The following is a 15744-nucleotide window of genomic DNA, read 5'->3' as shown; positions in this document are numbered from 1 at the left end:
TACATGTTTTAAAGATGTAATCTGTGGCATTCTGGGAATCTTATGGGTTAAGTATAAGCTACCTACCAGTCAGAAGCCATGGACATGTAGACTGCCTTCCAAGTCAGATCTCCAGCTAATAGCAGGCCTCCCGAACGGCCATGCGGTCCGCCAGGGCCGGTACCGCCAAACACGCCATATCCCCATGCAGAGAGAGTGTTGTGTGCCTGCAGCACACCGCTAGTCAGCACAGGCCGCCGCCATTTTTTTTGCTGGATCGCACGAGCCGCCATTTTGGCGTAGCCTCGTGTCTCCAGCATGGGGGCGGCCATGTTTTAGGTGATTCTACACCTCGTGGAGCTTGGGGGAGGCGCCGGAAGGCGTACAGAGGGGCGGAGCCGCCTCCTTTCTTCCTGGGCAGCCAGCCAAAAGACTTCCTGTTTGTCTAGGACAGCGCTGTAAGCTGTTGCAGTTCAACTCTGAACATCAAGTGGTGAGCCTCGGGGTCTATCTCTCTCTCTCTCGATCGATAGGGATCCCTAGCAGGTAACACTAAGGGGTTTTTTGTGGCGCTGAGGGTCAAAAAAAAAAAAAAAAAAAAAGTTTTTTCTTTACTTTGTATTATATCATCCAGGAAGTAACTGGAGTTATTATGGACCCTGCCACACAGATTCCCCCACCTGTTTCCCTCGAGGGGGCCTCGGGACCCGCCGGTGTACAGAGTATAGAGTCATTTACAGCAATTTTGGAGTCTATGGTGGCTCGGGTGGAGGCGGCCTGTCAGGGACGGGGGTCAAGGAAGCGACCCCCGCCTACCCCTATACTATCTGACACCTCTGACTCTGATTCAGAGATGGTCACTGCAGTTGCAGGTTCCTCTGCAAGGGCTGCTATCCCAGGTAAAGCCCCCTCAGACAGTGAGGAGGACGCTTCTTCTCCTGCTATAATTCAGGAAGAAGCATTGGTGGACGCACTAGTTGTGGCAGTGCAAGAAACCTTAAAACTTGAGGCTTTACCGGCAGAGGCAACTGAAACAGAGAGGCCTTTTGGGACTAATAAGCCCATCAAGACGGCGAAGGCTTTTCCTGTACCTAAATGTTTTGGAAATCAGATTAAAGGAGAATGGGAACATTCTAAACGTACCTTTACTATTTCCAAGCGTATTGCTAGACGCTATCCGTTTGAGGAATCCATCATTAAGAAATGGACGGTACCACCAGTCGTGGATCCGCCTATTTCCAGGCTGAATAAAGCCACGGTTATTCCAGTGGAGGACACTTCGTCCTTTAAGGATCCGGTGGATCGAAAGATAGAAGCGGAGTCCCGCACTATCTTTTCTCTGATAGGGTCAGCATTTAGACCAGTAATTGTTATTGGTCTAGTTTCCCAGACACTTACAGAATGGGCGAAGATGGTACGCCAAGATCTTAGGGGAAAAGATATTCCCCAGGAGACATCTGATTTGATAGAACAGATCATACAAGGGCTACGGTTTATCTGTGACGCAGCCTTGGACACTACTCCCTTGTTAGGGCATGCATCTAAGTTAGCAGTGATCCTCAGACGTGTGCTGTGGTTAAAATGCTGGTCAGCTGACCTAGGTTCCAAAAAGACTTTGACCAATCTCCCTTTCCAGGGGAATCGTCTATTTGGAGCCAACCTAGATGAAATCATTAAGGATGCCACCGGGGGCAAGAGTACTTTTTTGCCACAGGCTGCAAAAGCTAAGGAACCTCGCAACAAGCGAGGACCTTTCTTTACCGCCCATAAAGGACGCCCGGCTGGTACTTCCGGGAAAGGCAAGACTCCTCCAGGGGGGTTCAAGAAGGGCTGGTCGGACAAGCAGAGGACCAACCCAGCCAAACCCGAAGTAAAGGAGTACACAGCCTGAAGGTGCGCCCCCACCCAATTTCAGGGTGGGGGGACGTTTTCACCGGTATTCAGGACATTAGATCGAGCATCAACCACTACTACCGGTGCGATTCTTCCCTTCCAACATTTAAGTACAGGAAGCGGTAGTTACCGTTCCCTGTATAGATCTTTTCCTTTACCTTTTCCTAAGATTAGTCCCGATACCTCACAGGAATCGGATCTGATTGACCAGATAGGCCAAGTAGCCTCTAGTCGGGTGACTTCGGTCCCTGAGGTTCAACCAGAAAAGATCACCTTTCCTGATAACTATCAGGTATCTGATAAATGTGTGGGAACAGAAAACGACCAGACTTTCTCGGATGGTCGGGGCCAGATAGCTCTAGGGACGCCTGGTTCAGATCCAATCAGCGCCAGTGGTCCTAGAAATTCTAGGCTGGCCTCTTCAAGCCGGCCTGGCCGACTTGGACAGGTTAGTCGCAGACGTTCCGTGGGAACTTCGTCTCAGGGAGTGTCTGTAGTCTCAAGGACCTATTTACCTTCGTGCTTTACAGTCGCTGGTTTTAATGGCCTGGCCATTGAGACCCAAGTACTGAAGGACAGAGGTTTGTCTACTTCTGTCATTCCTACCCTTATTAAAGCAAGGAAAGCGACTTCCAGCAAAGTCTATTATCACACATGGAAGACTTATATTGCGTGGTGCGAATCTTTAGGATTTCCTCCACGTACCTATTCGGTGTCTCGAATATTGGCCTTTTTGCAACAAGGGGTTGAGCAGAAGCTAGCCTTGAGCACCATCAAGGGTCAAGTTTCAGCATTAGCAATCTTCTTTCAGAAACCTTTAGCTACCAAATCCTTGGTGCGGAATTTCATCCAGGGGGTGCGGCACCTGGCTCCTCCAGTCCGCGCGCCCTTACCGCCCTGGGATCTTAATTTGGTTTTGTCGGTTCTACAAGAAACCTCCCTTTGAAAACATCAGGGAGATTCCCTTGCTTACTTTATCCCAGAAGGTGGTCTTCTTGGTGGCTATTACTTCTGCTCGCAGGGTGTCAGAACTGGCTGCATTATCATGCCAGTCCCCATACCTAGTGATTCATAGGGATAAGGTAGTACTTCATCCTAAGCCATCTTTTCTTCCTAAGGTGGTTTCAGATTTTCATCTGAATGAAGATATTGTACTACCTTCCTTGTGTCCTCAGCCCAAGCATCATCGGGAACATGCGTTGCATTCTTTGGATGTGGTTCGGGCAATCAGGGTATACCTGAAAGCTACGGAATCATTCCGTAAGACGGATTCACTTTTTGTGATCACGGATGGCCCCAGAAAGGGTTTGCCTGCATCTGCCGCGACCATTGCCAAATGGATTAGACAAACGGTGGTACAGGCTTATTCTATTAAGGGTCAGAGTCCTCCGTTCCCTGTTAGGGCGCACTCCACTCGAGCGCTCAGTACTTCCTGGGCCTTTCGCCATCAGGCGTCAGTGGTCCAGGTATGTAAGGCGGCCACTTGGTCGTCGGTACATACCTTTACTAAATTCTATAAAATTGATGTGACGGCATCGGCGGATGCCTCATTTGGCCGCAAGGTTTTGCAGGCTGCAATTTGAGGAGACCGGTGGTCTACCTCGAGGGTTTTTTTCTGTTTGAAAAATTTTTTGTTGAGTCTCATCATTAAGGATGAGCATTGTAAACTTCTAGTTGGCACCGGTTGGGCCTTCTAGATTGGGATTTGATTTCCATTTTCCCACCCCTCAGTTGTGATACTGCTCTGGGACGTCCCGAAGGTGGTGTATCACCGAGGACTACGTCTGTCGATGAGCGCTAGAGAAAAATGGATTTTTGTAAAATCTTACCGTAAAATCCTTTTCTCTTAGCTCATCGACAGACGTAGTCCCCGCCCCTCTGTTTTTTGAGTTGGGTTGGGTTAAATTCTCTAAGCACTGCTTTTTCACATAACTGATTTGCTGAGGCAGAGAGAGAGAGGATATACCCTCTGGGACTGCCCCTAGGGTGTGGCCAGAGCTTTTTAATTTCCTGTCTAGTCCTGCTCCTGCGGAGGTAAGATAACCCGAAGGTGGTGTATCACCGAGGACTACGTCTGTCGATGAGCTAAGAGAAAAGGATTTTACGGTAAGATTTTACAAAAATCCATTTATATCCTGCTGTCTGTATGGGGATACAAGCCTGTGAACTAAAAAGAAAGTCCAGAATACTGTTATTACAGATATTATTTATATGTACCTCCACATTTACACGCAGACCGAGCTGTCCAGAAAAATGAATAATTAGATGGGTTGGTGGTGATTTTTGGGTTTATTACTGCTTTAACCACTTCTGGTCCGGAAGATTTTCCCCCTCAATGACCAGGCCATGTTTTGCGATTCGGCACTGCGTTATTTTAACGGACAATTGCGCGGTCTTGCAACGCTGTACCCAAATATAATTGATGTCCTTTTTTGCCACAAATAGAGCTTTCTTTTGGTGGTATTTGATCAACTCTTATTTTTCTTTTTTGCGCTATTAACAAAAAAAGAGCGATAATTCTGACCAAAAAAAAAAAAAAAAAACATTTTTTCTACTTTATGCTATATAACCTTCCCAATAAAAAAAAATTTAAAAATCAAATGTTCTCATCAGTTTAGGCCAATTTGTATTCTGCAACATATTTTTGGTAAAAAAAAAAATCCCAATAAGCGTATTTTGATTGGTTTGCGCAAAAGTTATTGCGTCTACAAACTAGGGGAAAAATGTATTTAATTTTTTTTTTTTTTTACTAGTAATGGCGGCGATCAGTGATTATTAGCGGGACTGCGACATTGCGGCGGACAGATTGGACCCCTAACTGACATTTTTGACACTTTTGGGGGGGCCAGTGGCATTACTACAGTAATCAGTGCTAAAAATATGCACTGTTACTGTAATAATGACACTGGCAGGGGAGGGGTTAACACCAGGGGCGATCAAAGGGTTAAATGTATGCCTAGGGGGTGTTTTCTAACTGTGGGGGGGGGTGAGCTTTATGTAATCAACACAGGGACCCTGTGTTCCTAAATCAGAGGAATACAGGAGCTCTGTGTTAATTGCTGACAGAACAACGGTCTGCAGTTTTTACAACAGCAGACCGCCGTTCTGTCTCCACTGGGAGCGATCACAGGTGCCCGGTGGCAATCGTGGCTGTCGGCCCCGCAAATCAGCTTCCCCGCTGGCGATTGGGCGCGCACGCCCCCACGATCGCTCCCGCGATCCCCCGGGTACGTCGTTTCGCGGGAACCTGCCGTATATCTGCGGTAGTTGGTCGGCAAGTGGTTAAAGTGAAACTAAACCTACACTGTTTAATTTACATTCTCCCTTCTATTTCTGTGTATGGATGACGGCACTGTATCTATTTTAATAAAAAAAACATCTTATTACCTTTTTTCTAATGAATATCTAGCTGTCACATTACCCAGCTCTCTCCCACCCCGTCTGCAGGGAAACATAAGCAGGAGGAGCTTCTAGTCCGCTGCTGCTGGTCACATGTTCAAAACAATGTCTTTGGCATACAGAGTAAAAATAAATAATATCAATAAACTGTTTTAAATTGTCATGCAAATATATATTTGAAATTAATTCTTTCAAATTTTTTGGCAGTAACCTGGTGCGGGCACCCCTCCAGCCAGTGTCTTAGATCAGTGTTTCTCAACTCCGGTGCTCAGGACACACTAACAGGCCAGGTTTGCAAGATAACTGAAATACATCACAGGTGATATCATTTGCTGCTCAGTGATTGCAATATTCTAGTCTGCATCTCCCCAAGGCAATACTTAAAATCTGGCCTGTTATGGCGCTTTTCCACTGCATGGTACGGATCGGTTTGGCACTTTTCCACTGCATGGTACCGCATGGTAGGTGTTAGAACGGTTCGGTACGGTTTGGTACAGCGGCGCTTTTCCACTACATGGTACGGCTAGGTACGGCTCGCTTAAACAGTACCACCTCGGTGGGGGTTCCAAGCGTTCCGTACCGATACCATATCCCACAATCCTTTGCATGCAGCATTGATTGTTTGTCACTACTAGCCACTGATTGGTCAGAGAATCGTTGTAATCCCACCCACTTACTACTTAGTGGAAAAGCAAACCAAGCCGAGTAGAGCCTATACAGTGCTGAATGGTGCCGACTCGTACCACGCAGTGGAAAAGCAAACTGAGCCGAGCTGGGCTAAGCAGTGCCGAGTGGAGCCGAGCCGGTACTTGCAGTGGAAAAGTGCCAATAGTGTGCCCTGAGGACCAGAGTTGAGAAACACTGTCTTAGAATAAGAGGGAGGTGAAGCCACCATTAATCTACATGTAATATCACCCCCCCCCCCATTGTGTTTAGCTGGTTAGTGGGCATGGAGGAGGTGGAGGGAGGGAGTGGGCTGTCATTTACCACTGTGTATACGCCCACGTGTGACTCTATAGTCACATGGGCTGCTCAGATGTGTTAGGGAGGAAATGCTCAGCATAGAAACTCGCTGAACACTGAGCATGTGCAGAGCTGCCAACACTGTTTTGCAAAATCCCCTAGCTGAATGGGGACATGGCCAGAAGGGGGAGACAGAGAGCAGCAGGATCAACCAGGATTTTTGCAGAATACAGAAAAGGAATCTCATAGTGAGTGAGTATGAACAGCATGTAATACCTCATTTAATAACTGTCTTTATGATGTGGGTTTAGTGACACTTTAACTAAGCAGCAGCTGGAGATTTTATGTTGTATTATTGTTCCTATTTTTAGTGTATGTAGTATTGTGTAGAACGTTTTACACTTTATTTTACTAATATTTTCGCATCACTGACCCCAGTGTGTAAACAGGAAGCTCACCCCCCTCTGTTTCCTGTTGCTCTAACCACCATGTGTAGGTAAAAGTGAAAGACCCGACCGGCCCGTCAGGTTTATACCTGCTGATTGTCACCTCTTCTTCTTTGTTCTGTTACAGATGAATGAGATTGAAGTTTGTCCTGAATGTTATTTAGCCGCTTGCCAAAAAAGAGAGAACTGGTTTTGTGAACCGTGTGTGAGTATACAATTCCACAACAGATCTTTATATTATACTGAGAACTCGGCTTATGCTGGCCATACACTAGCCGAAAGATCGTTCAAAAATCTGTCATTTGGTCCGATCGTTCGTTTTTCGTCCAGTTAATGGGCACAAATAGAAAATCGTTTTTTAACTTTTCAAAGCAGAAAAATCGAAGGAACAGTTTTGAAAATCCGCTGACCGAACGATAAATTGAAAGGTTAATGTGTTTCTCAGCCGACCTGTTTGCACCCGGCATATGTGACAAACTGAAAGAAAAACTGAATTCATTTATGTCCATTGAACGATTTATCGTTCGAAATTCGGTCATTACATGATGGCACGATCGTCTGCTCTCACAGACGATATTTCGTTGTTCGAAAATGAGTTTGCCCGATATATCGGCTAGCGTATGACCAGCTTTACTGGAATAACAGCCATCCTCGGGTTGTTGTGCAACAATACTGTATACTGAATATCTGTGAAGATGGTAACATTTGTAACACTGAAGTTTTATACATTGGTCTGTATGAGGTACATAGAGCAGCGCTAGTTTATACAAAAAAACAATATTGATGATAATGTATGGTTATATAAAGTCCATATTTAAAATTCACAAGGAGTGCAGGTGAAGGGTCAGCATATTTATCACCACCATGTGAGTCAACACGAAATGAAGTGAAATCCCAGTCACCATACACTGACTCATACCAGAGGATGGCGGGGTTACGGCAGCAAGCGGTTAAGGGACCGCTAAAACCCTCTCAGGCCAGAACCTCCATTAGAAAAACACAGCCTTATCAGTCTTCAGTCTCCAGACATATCACTGAGATGGTGCATAACAGATAATCAAATCCTCCTTGAATAACTTAACATCTCATTGATCAGGGAGAAATTAAAGCGGAGTTCCGGCCTATTTTGCAACTTTAGTGATTCCTGGAGTGCTCGCTATGCTGATCAACAATTGGGCATTTTCAATTTTTTTCAGGGGTCCCTTACCTTATTATCAGGGCATTTTTGATTGTACTTCCTCCTTCTCCCCCCTCTGTGGCCGCGGCCACTGATATCACTTCCGCCTTTGCATTGCATCCTGGGAGCTGTCTGTCATCATTCCCAGGAGGTTGGAATCAGGAAGAACTCCCAGAACACTCCCTGGAATCAGTAAGGAGGACACAGCAGATTACACTGCGGCTTCAGATGCCCACGTCTAAGATGGCCGCGCCCAGACAGCGTTTTTAAAAGTAAGATTTTGACTAAAATCCAATACTGTACACCTTGTAAGTATGAGAATAGCGGTTCTGTAAAGGGCGATGGATTAGTATTATAGGGGTATTTTTAGTTAAAAAAGGTATTTGAGGCCGGAACTCCGCTTTAAAAAGATATAGGCCCATAGTGCATTATCCTTAAAACAAATTATTTTATTTAAAACTCATAGGGTAGGCACTCACCCAGTTACAGGTAAAAAAGCAGGTAACAGGCATCAAAAGCGGTTCGGCAGCGATGTTGCTTCTGTAGATAACCAGCAAAATGGTACGCCCCCTTGAAGACGTCGTAATGACGAAACGCTTCGGGAGGAGCTAGCCGAACGTCATTGCGTCACACCCGGAAGCTTAGAGGTCGGCCATTTTGCTGGTTATCTACAGACCCTTCACCTGCACTCCTTGTGAATTTTAAATATGGACTTTATATAACCATACTTTATCATCAATATTGTTTTTTTTTTTTGTATAAACTAGCGCTGCTCTATGTACCTTATTTTATTTGAACCTTCCAGTGTTTGAGTTCAGCTGCTGTTATGTTTTTCTAAAGGGCGCGGGGTGCTTTACATTTTACATTAGGCTGTATGTCAAAGTTTTTATCTGTTTTTAAGTATTTTCAGTAGAGATGCACCAGTGTCGGTGCCAATACCAAGCATTTGCGCGAGTATCGATTAGGGATCCACCGATATTCACTTTTTTAAGTATCGGCCACAAACTTGCCGATATTGCTTCAAGTGGTTGTATCAAAGTGATGCCTGCAGCTACAGACATCACCCCAGTACTGTTTTTTTTTTTTTAGAACGGACGGTCAGCTTTCTTGTAATGACAACCGATGTGGCTCAGCAGCCATTTGGCTTTTATTACAATCAGGGGGAGGAGACGCTGCTCCGCCCAGGTCTCCCTTCCCACCGGGAGGCTCGAGCCACTAGCTGGTGCGTACACCGGCTGGCCGAAGACCCGAACAAAGCTGGAATCGGCTTTGATCGGGTCTCGGTTGTAGTAATCTGGAAGCGATGTCGTGACATCACTTCCGGTTACTGGAGCCTTAAAGGCACCAGATTTTTAAAAAAATGACAATGCTGTTGTTGCAATCACTGGGAGGGGATGTCCCTGCTGCCGCTCCATCCGGCTCTCCCTTTCCACAGGAAGACCCGAGCCACCAGCCGGCGCGTACACCGGCTGGCCGAAGACCCGAACAAAGACAGAATCGGCTCTGATCGGGTCTCCAATGTAGTAACCCGGAAGCAATGTCGTGACATCACTTACGGTTACTGGAGCCTTAAAGGCGCCAGATTTAAAAAAAAAAAAAATGACAGTATTCAAAACAGCCAAACTTGGCGTCTGAATGCTTTTAAGTGCAGAGGAGGGGTTTGGGGGTCTTACAGAACCCGGATCCCTCCATAAAGAGTATCTGTCACTGCCTATTACTGTCACAAGAGATATTTATATGAAAAAACTATGTTGGTCGATCCCTAGTATCGGTACTCTCGCAAATGCTCCCGCTACCGAAACCTATATATTGCGGTGCGACTTGCGTCAATGCAAAATGAATAGGCGCAAATCGCACCGCAAAGCATTGCATGCGATTTGAACAGGAATGCGGTGCGATTCCGGTCCAAATCACATGCAATTTCCCCCACCGCTCCTGTGTGTGTGTATGTGGGCCATCTAGTGGGCAATTTATTAAAAATGTTAGAACTCACAGTACATATCTTGCCAAATGCAAAATCTTCATAGGTGTCTCGGTCCTTCTGTAGATACCAAATCACGGCTGCTGGAGGTGTTCACAGGGCTGGAGGAGATGTAGAGGCGGTCTGCCCCCAAGCTGACATCTCTTCAGTCCTATGCCCACGTGGTCCTGGAATTTCACCTCCAGAGGCCATGATTTGCTATCATTGGCGGGACCGGGACACCTATGAAGATTAGCAAATAAATGCAATGCTTTCTTTCTCTTTCTTTCATTGACAGACACAGCTCCTGATATTCTTAACCCTTGGGTTATACTGCTCCCTACAGGAGTAGGACAGTAGGCAGAAAAATGGGCAGTCCCAGAGGGTATACTCTCCCTCTTTTTTCTATCTAGTCAGGAGTAAGGACCTACTTCCTTGCTGGGATCTCTGGTCCTGGCAATTTTTTTCTTTTTAGATAGAAATGTTTCTCCTGGATTTTTCCTGTGAGGATCTACAATCAACTGCTGGACTGGACATCGGGCTGGATAATCTAGATTCAGTGGTCACCCCAGTCTCCCCAGCGAGCGTGCGCAGACCTCCGCTCCACGCGAGGTTGGCCGCGACATAGCCCCACTGGATGGGGGCTGGCCTGCCAGTTAAATGCCTCGCGAGGTCGCATATGACCAGGTCTCGGCCCGAGTTGCAGCGTTCCTCCTGGCCAACATCCCCCACATTTCAATGGAGAGGGGTTCTGTCTGGAGCGGTGCCCATCCGGGTCCTGGTATGGTGAGTAGCTGTCCCCCCTCTCCCCGTGGAGTGTTTTGGGGTGGACGTGGGCCCCTCTTTGGGGTGGTCGGATCCCTGGGTTCCCCTCCTTCCCCTCAGGCATCCCCCTTTATCTGTCCCCATCCTACCCCCCCCCCCCCCTCTATTTATGCTGGGACTGTTTGGGTGGTCTGGTCCTCCTCCTGGGGTGGGAGCAGGGAGCTATAATGGCGATGAAGGCTTGGGAGGTGTGCCGCCGGCGACCAGATGATCAGCTGTGAGGGGGGGGGGGGGGTTGTACCTGATGGTGGCTCCTGCCTGGGTCTGTCCCTGAGGCCTAGGGATCCCTGCTGGGTCCCTGGAAGCCTTGTGGTGCCGCACAGAGTTGCCATTTTGTTGTAGCCTGTGCTTTTCTATACATGGCGGCCATGTTTGTGTAGTCTGACGGCTATTTTGCGGTGGTTTGCAATGGAAAAAAAGCGGCAGCCATGAGAGTGGAGCCCCGTGGGTGGCAATTTCAGCAGGAGGGCGCCTTCTCATCCCCTGGTGCTTACTCCTGGATCATTTTACTTCCTGATCGCTGCGCGTGAAGTGCAGATTATTCTGGTGGCTGCAGGTGCCTGTTTCTGCTGGGTGGTGAGTCTGGTGGGGTTCTCCCCCTCTCTGCTGAGGATCGCTTGGTGCTCTGTGCATGGCGACTGGGTGGTCCTGACAGCGCGGTGGGGGTGTCCCTTGCAGTGTATTACACCTTTTTTGTGGGGTTCCCCTGGTGACTCATGGAGTCTTTGGAGAACATCTCCCCACCTGATCCCCTCTCTGAGGCTGCGGGGCCCTCCGGGTCCCAACCATTCATCTATGCACAGTCCTGGAGTAGTTCTTGGTGTCCCGGGTGGAGGTGGCTTTCAGGCAACAGGATAGCAAGAAGCACCTCCCTCCTTCCCCTACCTCATCTGTCTCATCAGATCCTGAATCTGATTTGGCTGCCGCGGACGTGGGTCACCCTGCTGGGTTTGCAACCACGTGCCTGGAATCCTTTGATAGTGAGGATGATTCCTCCACGTCTGCAACCGCACACGAAAAGGCGCTGGTGGAAGCACTGATTGTATCTGTGCGTGAGATCTCGAAGATGGAGGCGCAGGTTCCCTTTGGCACTCGCAAGCCATCCAGAGCAGCAAAGGTGTTTCCTTTCCCCGCCTATTTTGACCGAATTGTCGCTAAAGAGTGGGGACGACCAAAGCGTCCCCTTGGGGTCCCTAAGCGCTTTACTAGGCATTACCCCTATGAGGAGTCCCTTCTTAGAAAGTGGACTGTTGCACCGGTAGTGGACCCTCTGGTTTCCAAATTGAACAAGGCAACCATGATTCCGGTGGAAGAGTCCCCGGTCTTTAAGGATCTGGCTGATGGGAAGGCGGAGGCTATGGCCCCCAATATATACACTCTGGCTGGTTCAGGACTAAGACCGGGATTCACCATTGCCCTGGTGTCGCAAACTCTGACCGAGTGGGCTAAGCTTTTACTCCGTGACCTGGAGGGAGAACAGCTCCCCCCTGCCTTTGCTGAGCTGGCGGACCAGTTAGTCCAGGGGCTGCAGTTTATTTGTGATGCCTTTTTGGATGCGACTCCCATAGTTGCGCTAGATAATGTCATGGCTGTGGCTTATGTCAATCGCCAAGGGGGCACAAAAAGTGTCCTGGCGGCTCTGGAGGTAGCCGGCATTCTAAGGTGGGCAGAACAATATGTTCCAGCCCTCTCCGCCGGGGTGAAAAACTGGCAGGAGGATTACCTAAGTCGGCAGGCGTTGGACAAAGGGGAGTGGTCCCTTCATCCGGAGGTGTTTCATCAGTTGTGTCTCCGGTGGGGCATCTCAGCTCAACAGAAAGGTGAAGAGGTTTGTGACTCGGTCACGGGATCCTCTGGCAGACGCCACAGACGTGCTGGTGGCCCCGTAGGGGTCAGTATCATCTGATTTACGCTTTCCTCCTCTCAAGCTTCTGCCAAGACTTGTACACAGGATCAAGGCAGAAGGTATTTCGTTCATCTTTGCGGCTCTGGATTGGGCTTGCCTGGCTTGGTATGCCGATCTGGTGCGGTTCCTTGGAAGCTTCCTCTCGGGGACGATCTGCAGTCCCAAGGACCGATCTTCCATCCTGCTTTAGTCGCTGGCTTTGATGGCTTGGCTGTTGAACGCTAGGTGCTAAAGGATAGAGGTTTATATGAGTCGGTGATTCCTACACTGTTAAAAGCTAGGAAATCTACTTCTAGGAAGATCTACCATTGTACGTGGAAGACGTACATTGCGTGATGTGAGTCTCTTGGGGTTCATCCTCGCTCCTTCTCTGTGGCTCGGATCTTGACCTTCCTTTAACGGGGGGGTTGAACAGAAATTGGCCTTGAGTACCATCAAGGGCCAGGTATCGGCTTTGGTGGTCTTCTTCCAATGACCTTTGGGCATACACTCCCTGGTGCGTACCTTTCTTCAGGGTGTCTGGCATTTGGTTCCTTCAGTGGGGTCTCTGTTGCCACCTTTGGACCTCAATATGGTGCTTTCGGCCCTCCAGAAGCCTCCCTTTGAGAATCTTCGGGAGATTCCCCGGCTTACGCTGCCCCAGAAGGTGGCCTTTTTGGTGGCTATCACCTCTGCGCATAGGGTGTCGAGACTGGCGGTATTATTCTGACGTTCACCTTACCTGGTGATTTACAGAGATAATGTGGTTCTTTGCATGGGCCTCGTAAAGGGTTGTCCGCTTCCTCTGCGACCATTTCCAGATGGATCAGACAGACCGTGATTCAGGCCTATTCCATCAAGAGTCAGGTTCCTCCTTTCCCTGTTAAGGCGCACTCTACTAGGGTGCTTAGTGCATCCTGGGCCTTCCGTCATCAGGCGTCAGTGACGCCACCTGGTCGTCAGTGCACACTTTCGCAAAGTTTTATAAAGTGGATGTGTTGACCTCTGCGGATGCTTCTTTTGGCTGAAAGGATTTGCTGGCTGCTGTTGAGAGGACCTGATCCTCTTTGAGGGTGTATTGTTTTTTTTTTTCAAGTGGGCTCCAGTTGTTTTGGTTGAGCTACTGTTTAGCCTTGGTAATTTTTTTTGCTGTTTCCAACCCTCATGTTTAACACTGCTTTGGGACATCCCGATAGTTAAGAATATCAGGAGCTGTGCCTGTCAACGAACGGAAGAAAAAATTGGATTTTTGACTAAAAAATTAAAGTAAAATTCATTTCTCTGATGTTCATTGACGGACACAGCTCCCACCCCTCTGTGGAGTTGTAATTCTTCTGACACTGCTTGTAACAAAACTGAGTACCTATAGCAGAGAGAGGGAGTATACCCCTTTGAACTGTCCCATAGGCGTAGCCAAAAATTTTTACTGCCTAGTGTCCTACTCCTGGCAGTATAACCCAATGGTTAAGAATATCAGGAGCTTTGTCCCTCATTGAACATCGGAGAACTGGATTTTACAGTAGGTCAAAAATCTAATTTTTTAGTTCTGTACAAGGTAAATATGTGATTCTAAAGGAAAGAATTAAAAAAATAAAAAGTAGCAAAAATGTTATGCTTACCTGCTCCGTGCAATGGTTTAGCACAGAGCAGCCCTGATCCTCTTCTTTTTGGGCCCCAAGTTGTCAGTTCTGACTCCTCCCCCCTGCTGAGTGCTCCCAATAGCAGTCCTCTTGCCATGGGGGCTCTTGAGCAGGCTTTCTCCCGAATGGACACACGAACCGCAACTCAGCCCCTCGCTCTTTCCTTATTGGCTGTGATTGATAGCAGCAGTAGCCTACTGTTTGAGCCAATGAGGAGAGAGAGACCTGGGATAGCCACTGCAAACACAATAGGATTTGAGAAGAAATCTCTCCAAAATCAGGGAAATTGCCTATTGACCTCATTTGCACGGTCGTACATTCGTGTGAGGGCCGTTTTTACCCACACAGGAATGCAGAGGCGGTCCCATTCATGTCCGTTGAGATGCAGCAGCTGCACTTACACAGCCAACGCTTCCAAACTGACATGGATGGGGGTGCATGTGTGTTTGGGGGCCATGCACTCGCACAGGTGTCTGTGATGAGCATCCTGCAGCATTCCTGAGTTTAGACCAGGGGTGTCAAACTCAATTTCATTGCTATCTGCATCAGCATTATGGTTACCCTCGAAGGGCCATTTGTAGCTGTAAGACTAGATGTCCAGAGCACCCTTCCCTTCCCTTTACATCAGTTGTCAAGTGCCCCCCCACCATCAGAAGTCAAGAGTCCCCTACCCTCCCTTACATCACAGTGCACCCCCCTTTACCTTGCACTGATGCTGGGAAGAAGCTGGAGGTGGAGCTGGGAAGCAGAGAGTGCAGGGTCTGGAGAAGGGCTGGAGTAGACTGCTGGAGTCTGCAGAGGTGGAAACGAGAGGGGGCTGCTAAGAGGCTCAGGATTTGGTGGAGGAGTTCTGTCCTCCCTGCTGCTGACTGCTGAGTCGAGATGGGGAGGATATGAGGCGGGTGCCCCAGCTGCAGGACAGCTGCGGGGGGGCACATGAAAGGGCCTGGTGGGCCACATTCGGCCCACGAGCCTTGTGTTTGACACACGTGGTTTAGACCAGCGGTCCCCAACCTTTTATTGCACCAGGGATCGGTTTCATGGCAACTGCTTGTTAATATGAAAAGACTCTCGCTCTTCTTTCCGCTCTACAGCTCCTCCTACCATACATGGGCGGGAAGGGCAGTTGGGAGAGGATATACGGGCATGGCCGCAAGGCATGGAGTAAGCGGCGACCGTGGCCTGTGATAGTTCTGTGCGGGCTGCGGTCGCCGCTCACCTCCTGCTGTGCAGCCCGGTCATCAACAGGCCATGGATCGGCATCTGTCAATGGCCTGGGGTTTGGGGACCCCCTGTTTAGACCATTACTAGTGTATGAGCCAGGCATCTGGTCTGATAGGATGACATTGTTGGGGCAGGCAGACGGGCGAGCCAGGAGAGGATACACGGGCATGGCCACATGGGAGGAGGCGAATGGGGAGCCTGGATGAATGGCTTTGTATTTTTTAATTGAGCAGAACACTTTACTAAGATTGGGGCAGCCAGAATCTGGAGCAGCTGTGCAAGGCAACCTATCGGCATCTACTTTTTCTTTTTTAAAGCTGAACAAGTCCTGTTTTAAAAAAGTAAATAAATAA

The 15744-nt window shown here is 48.4% G+C and overlaps 1 protein-coding gene across 9 annotated transcripts in view; it reads left to right on the top strand.

Annotated features, from left to right (window-relative positions):
• The window catches only part of ZMYND8 (zinc finger MYND-type containing 8), a 190857-nt gene that overhangs the window by 121849 nt on the left and 53264 nt on the right, over positions 1-15744 (top strand). For all 9 annotated transcript variants that reach the window (XM_082272173.1, XM_082272167.1, XM_082272174.1 and 6 more), the window contains one exon: positions 6808-6885. In XM_082272173.1, coding sequence (XP_082128299.1) covers positions 6808-6885 — 78 coding nt within the window. The remainder of the gene's footprint in view (positions 1-6807; positions 6886-15744) is intronic.

Source organism: Pelophylax lessonae (assembly GCF_965119305.1).
Source record: "Pelophylax lessonae genome assembly, chromosome: 11".
NCBI classification, from domain to species: domain Eukaryota; kingdom Metazoa; phylum Chordata; class Amphibia; order Anura; family Ranidae; genus Pelophylax; species Pelophylax lessonae.
The sequence above is the reverse complement of the archived record's forward strand: the minus strand, read 5'-3'. Positions and strand labels throughout refer to the sequence as shown.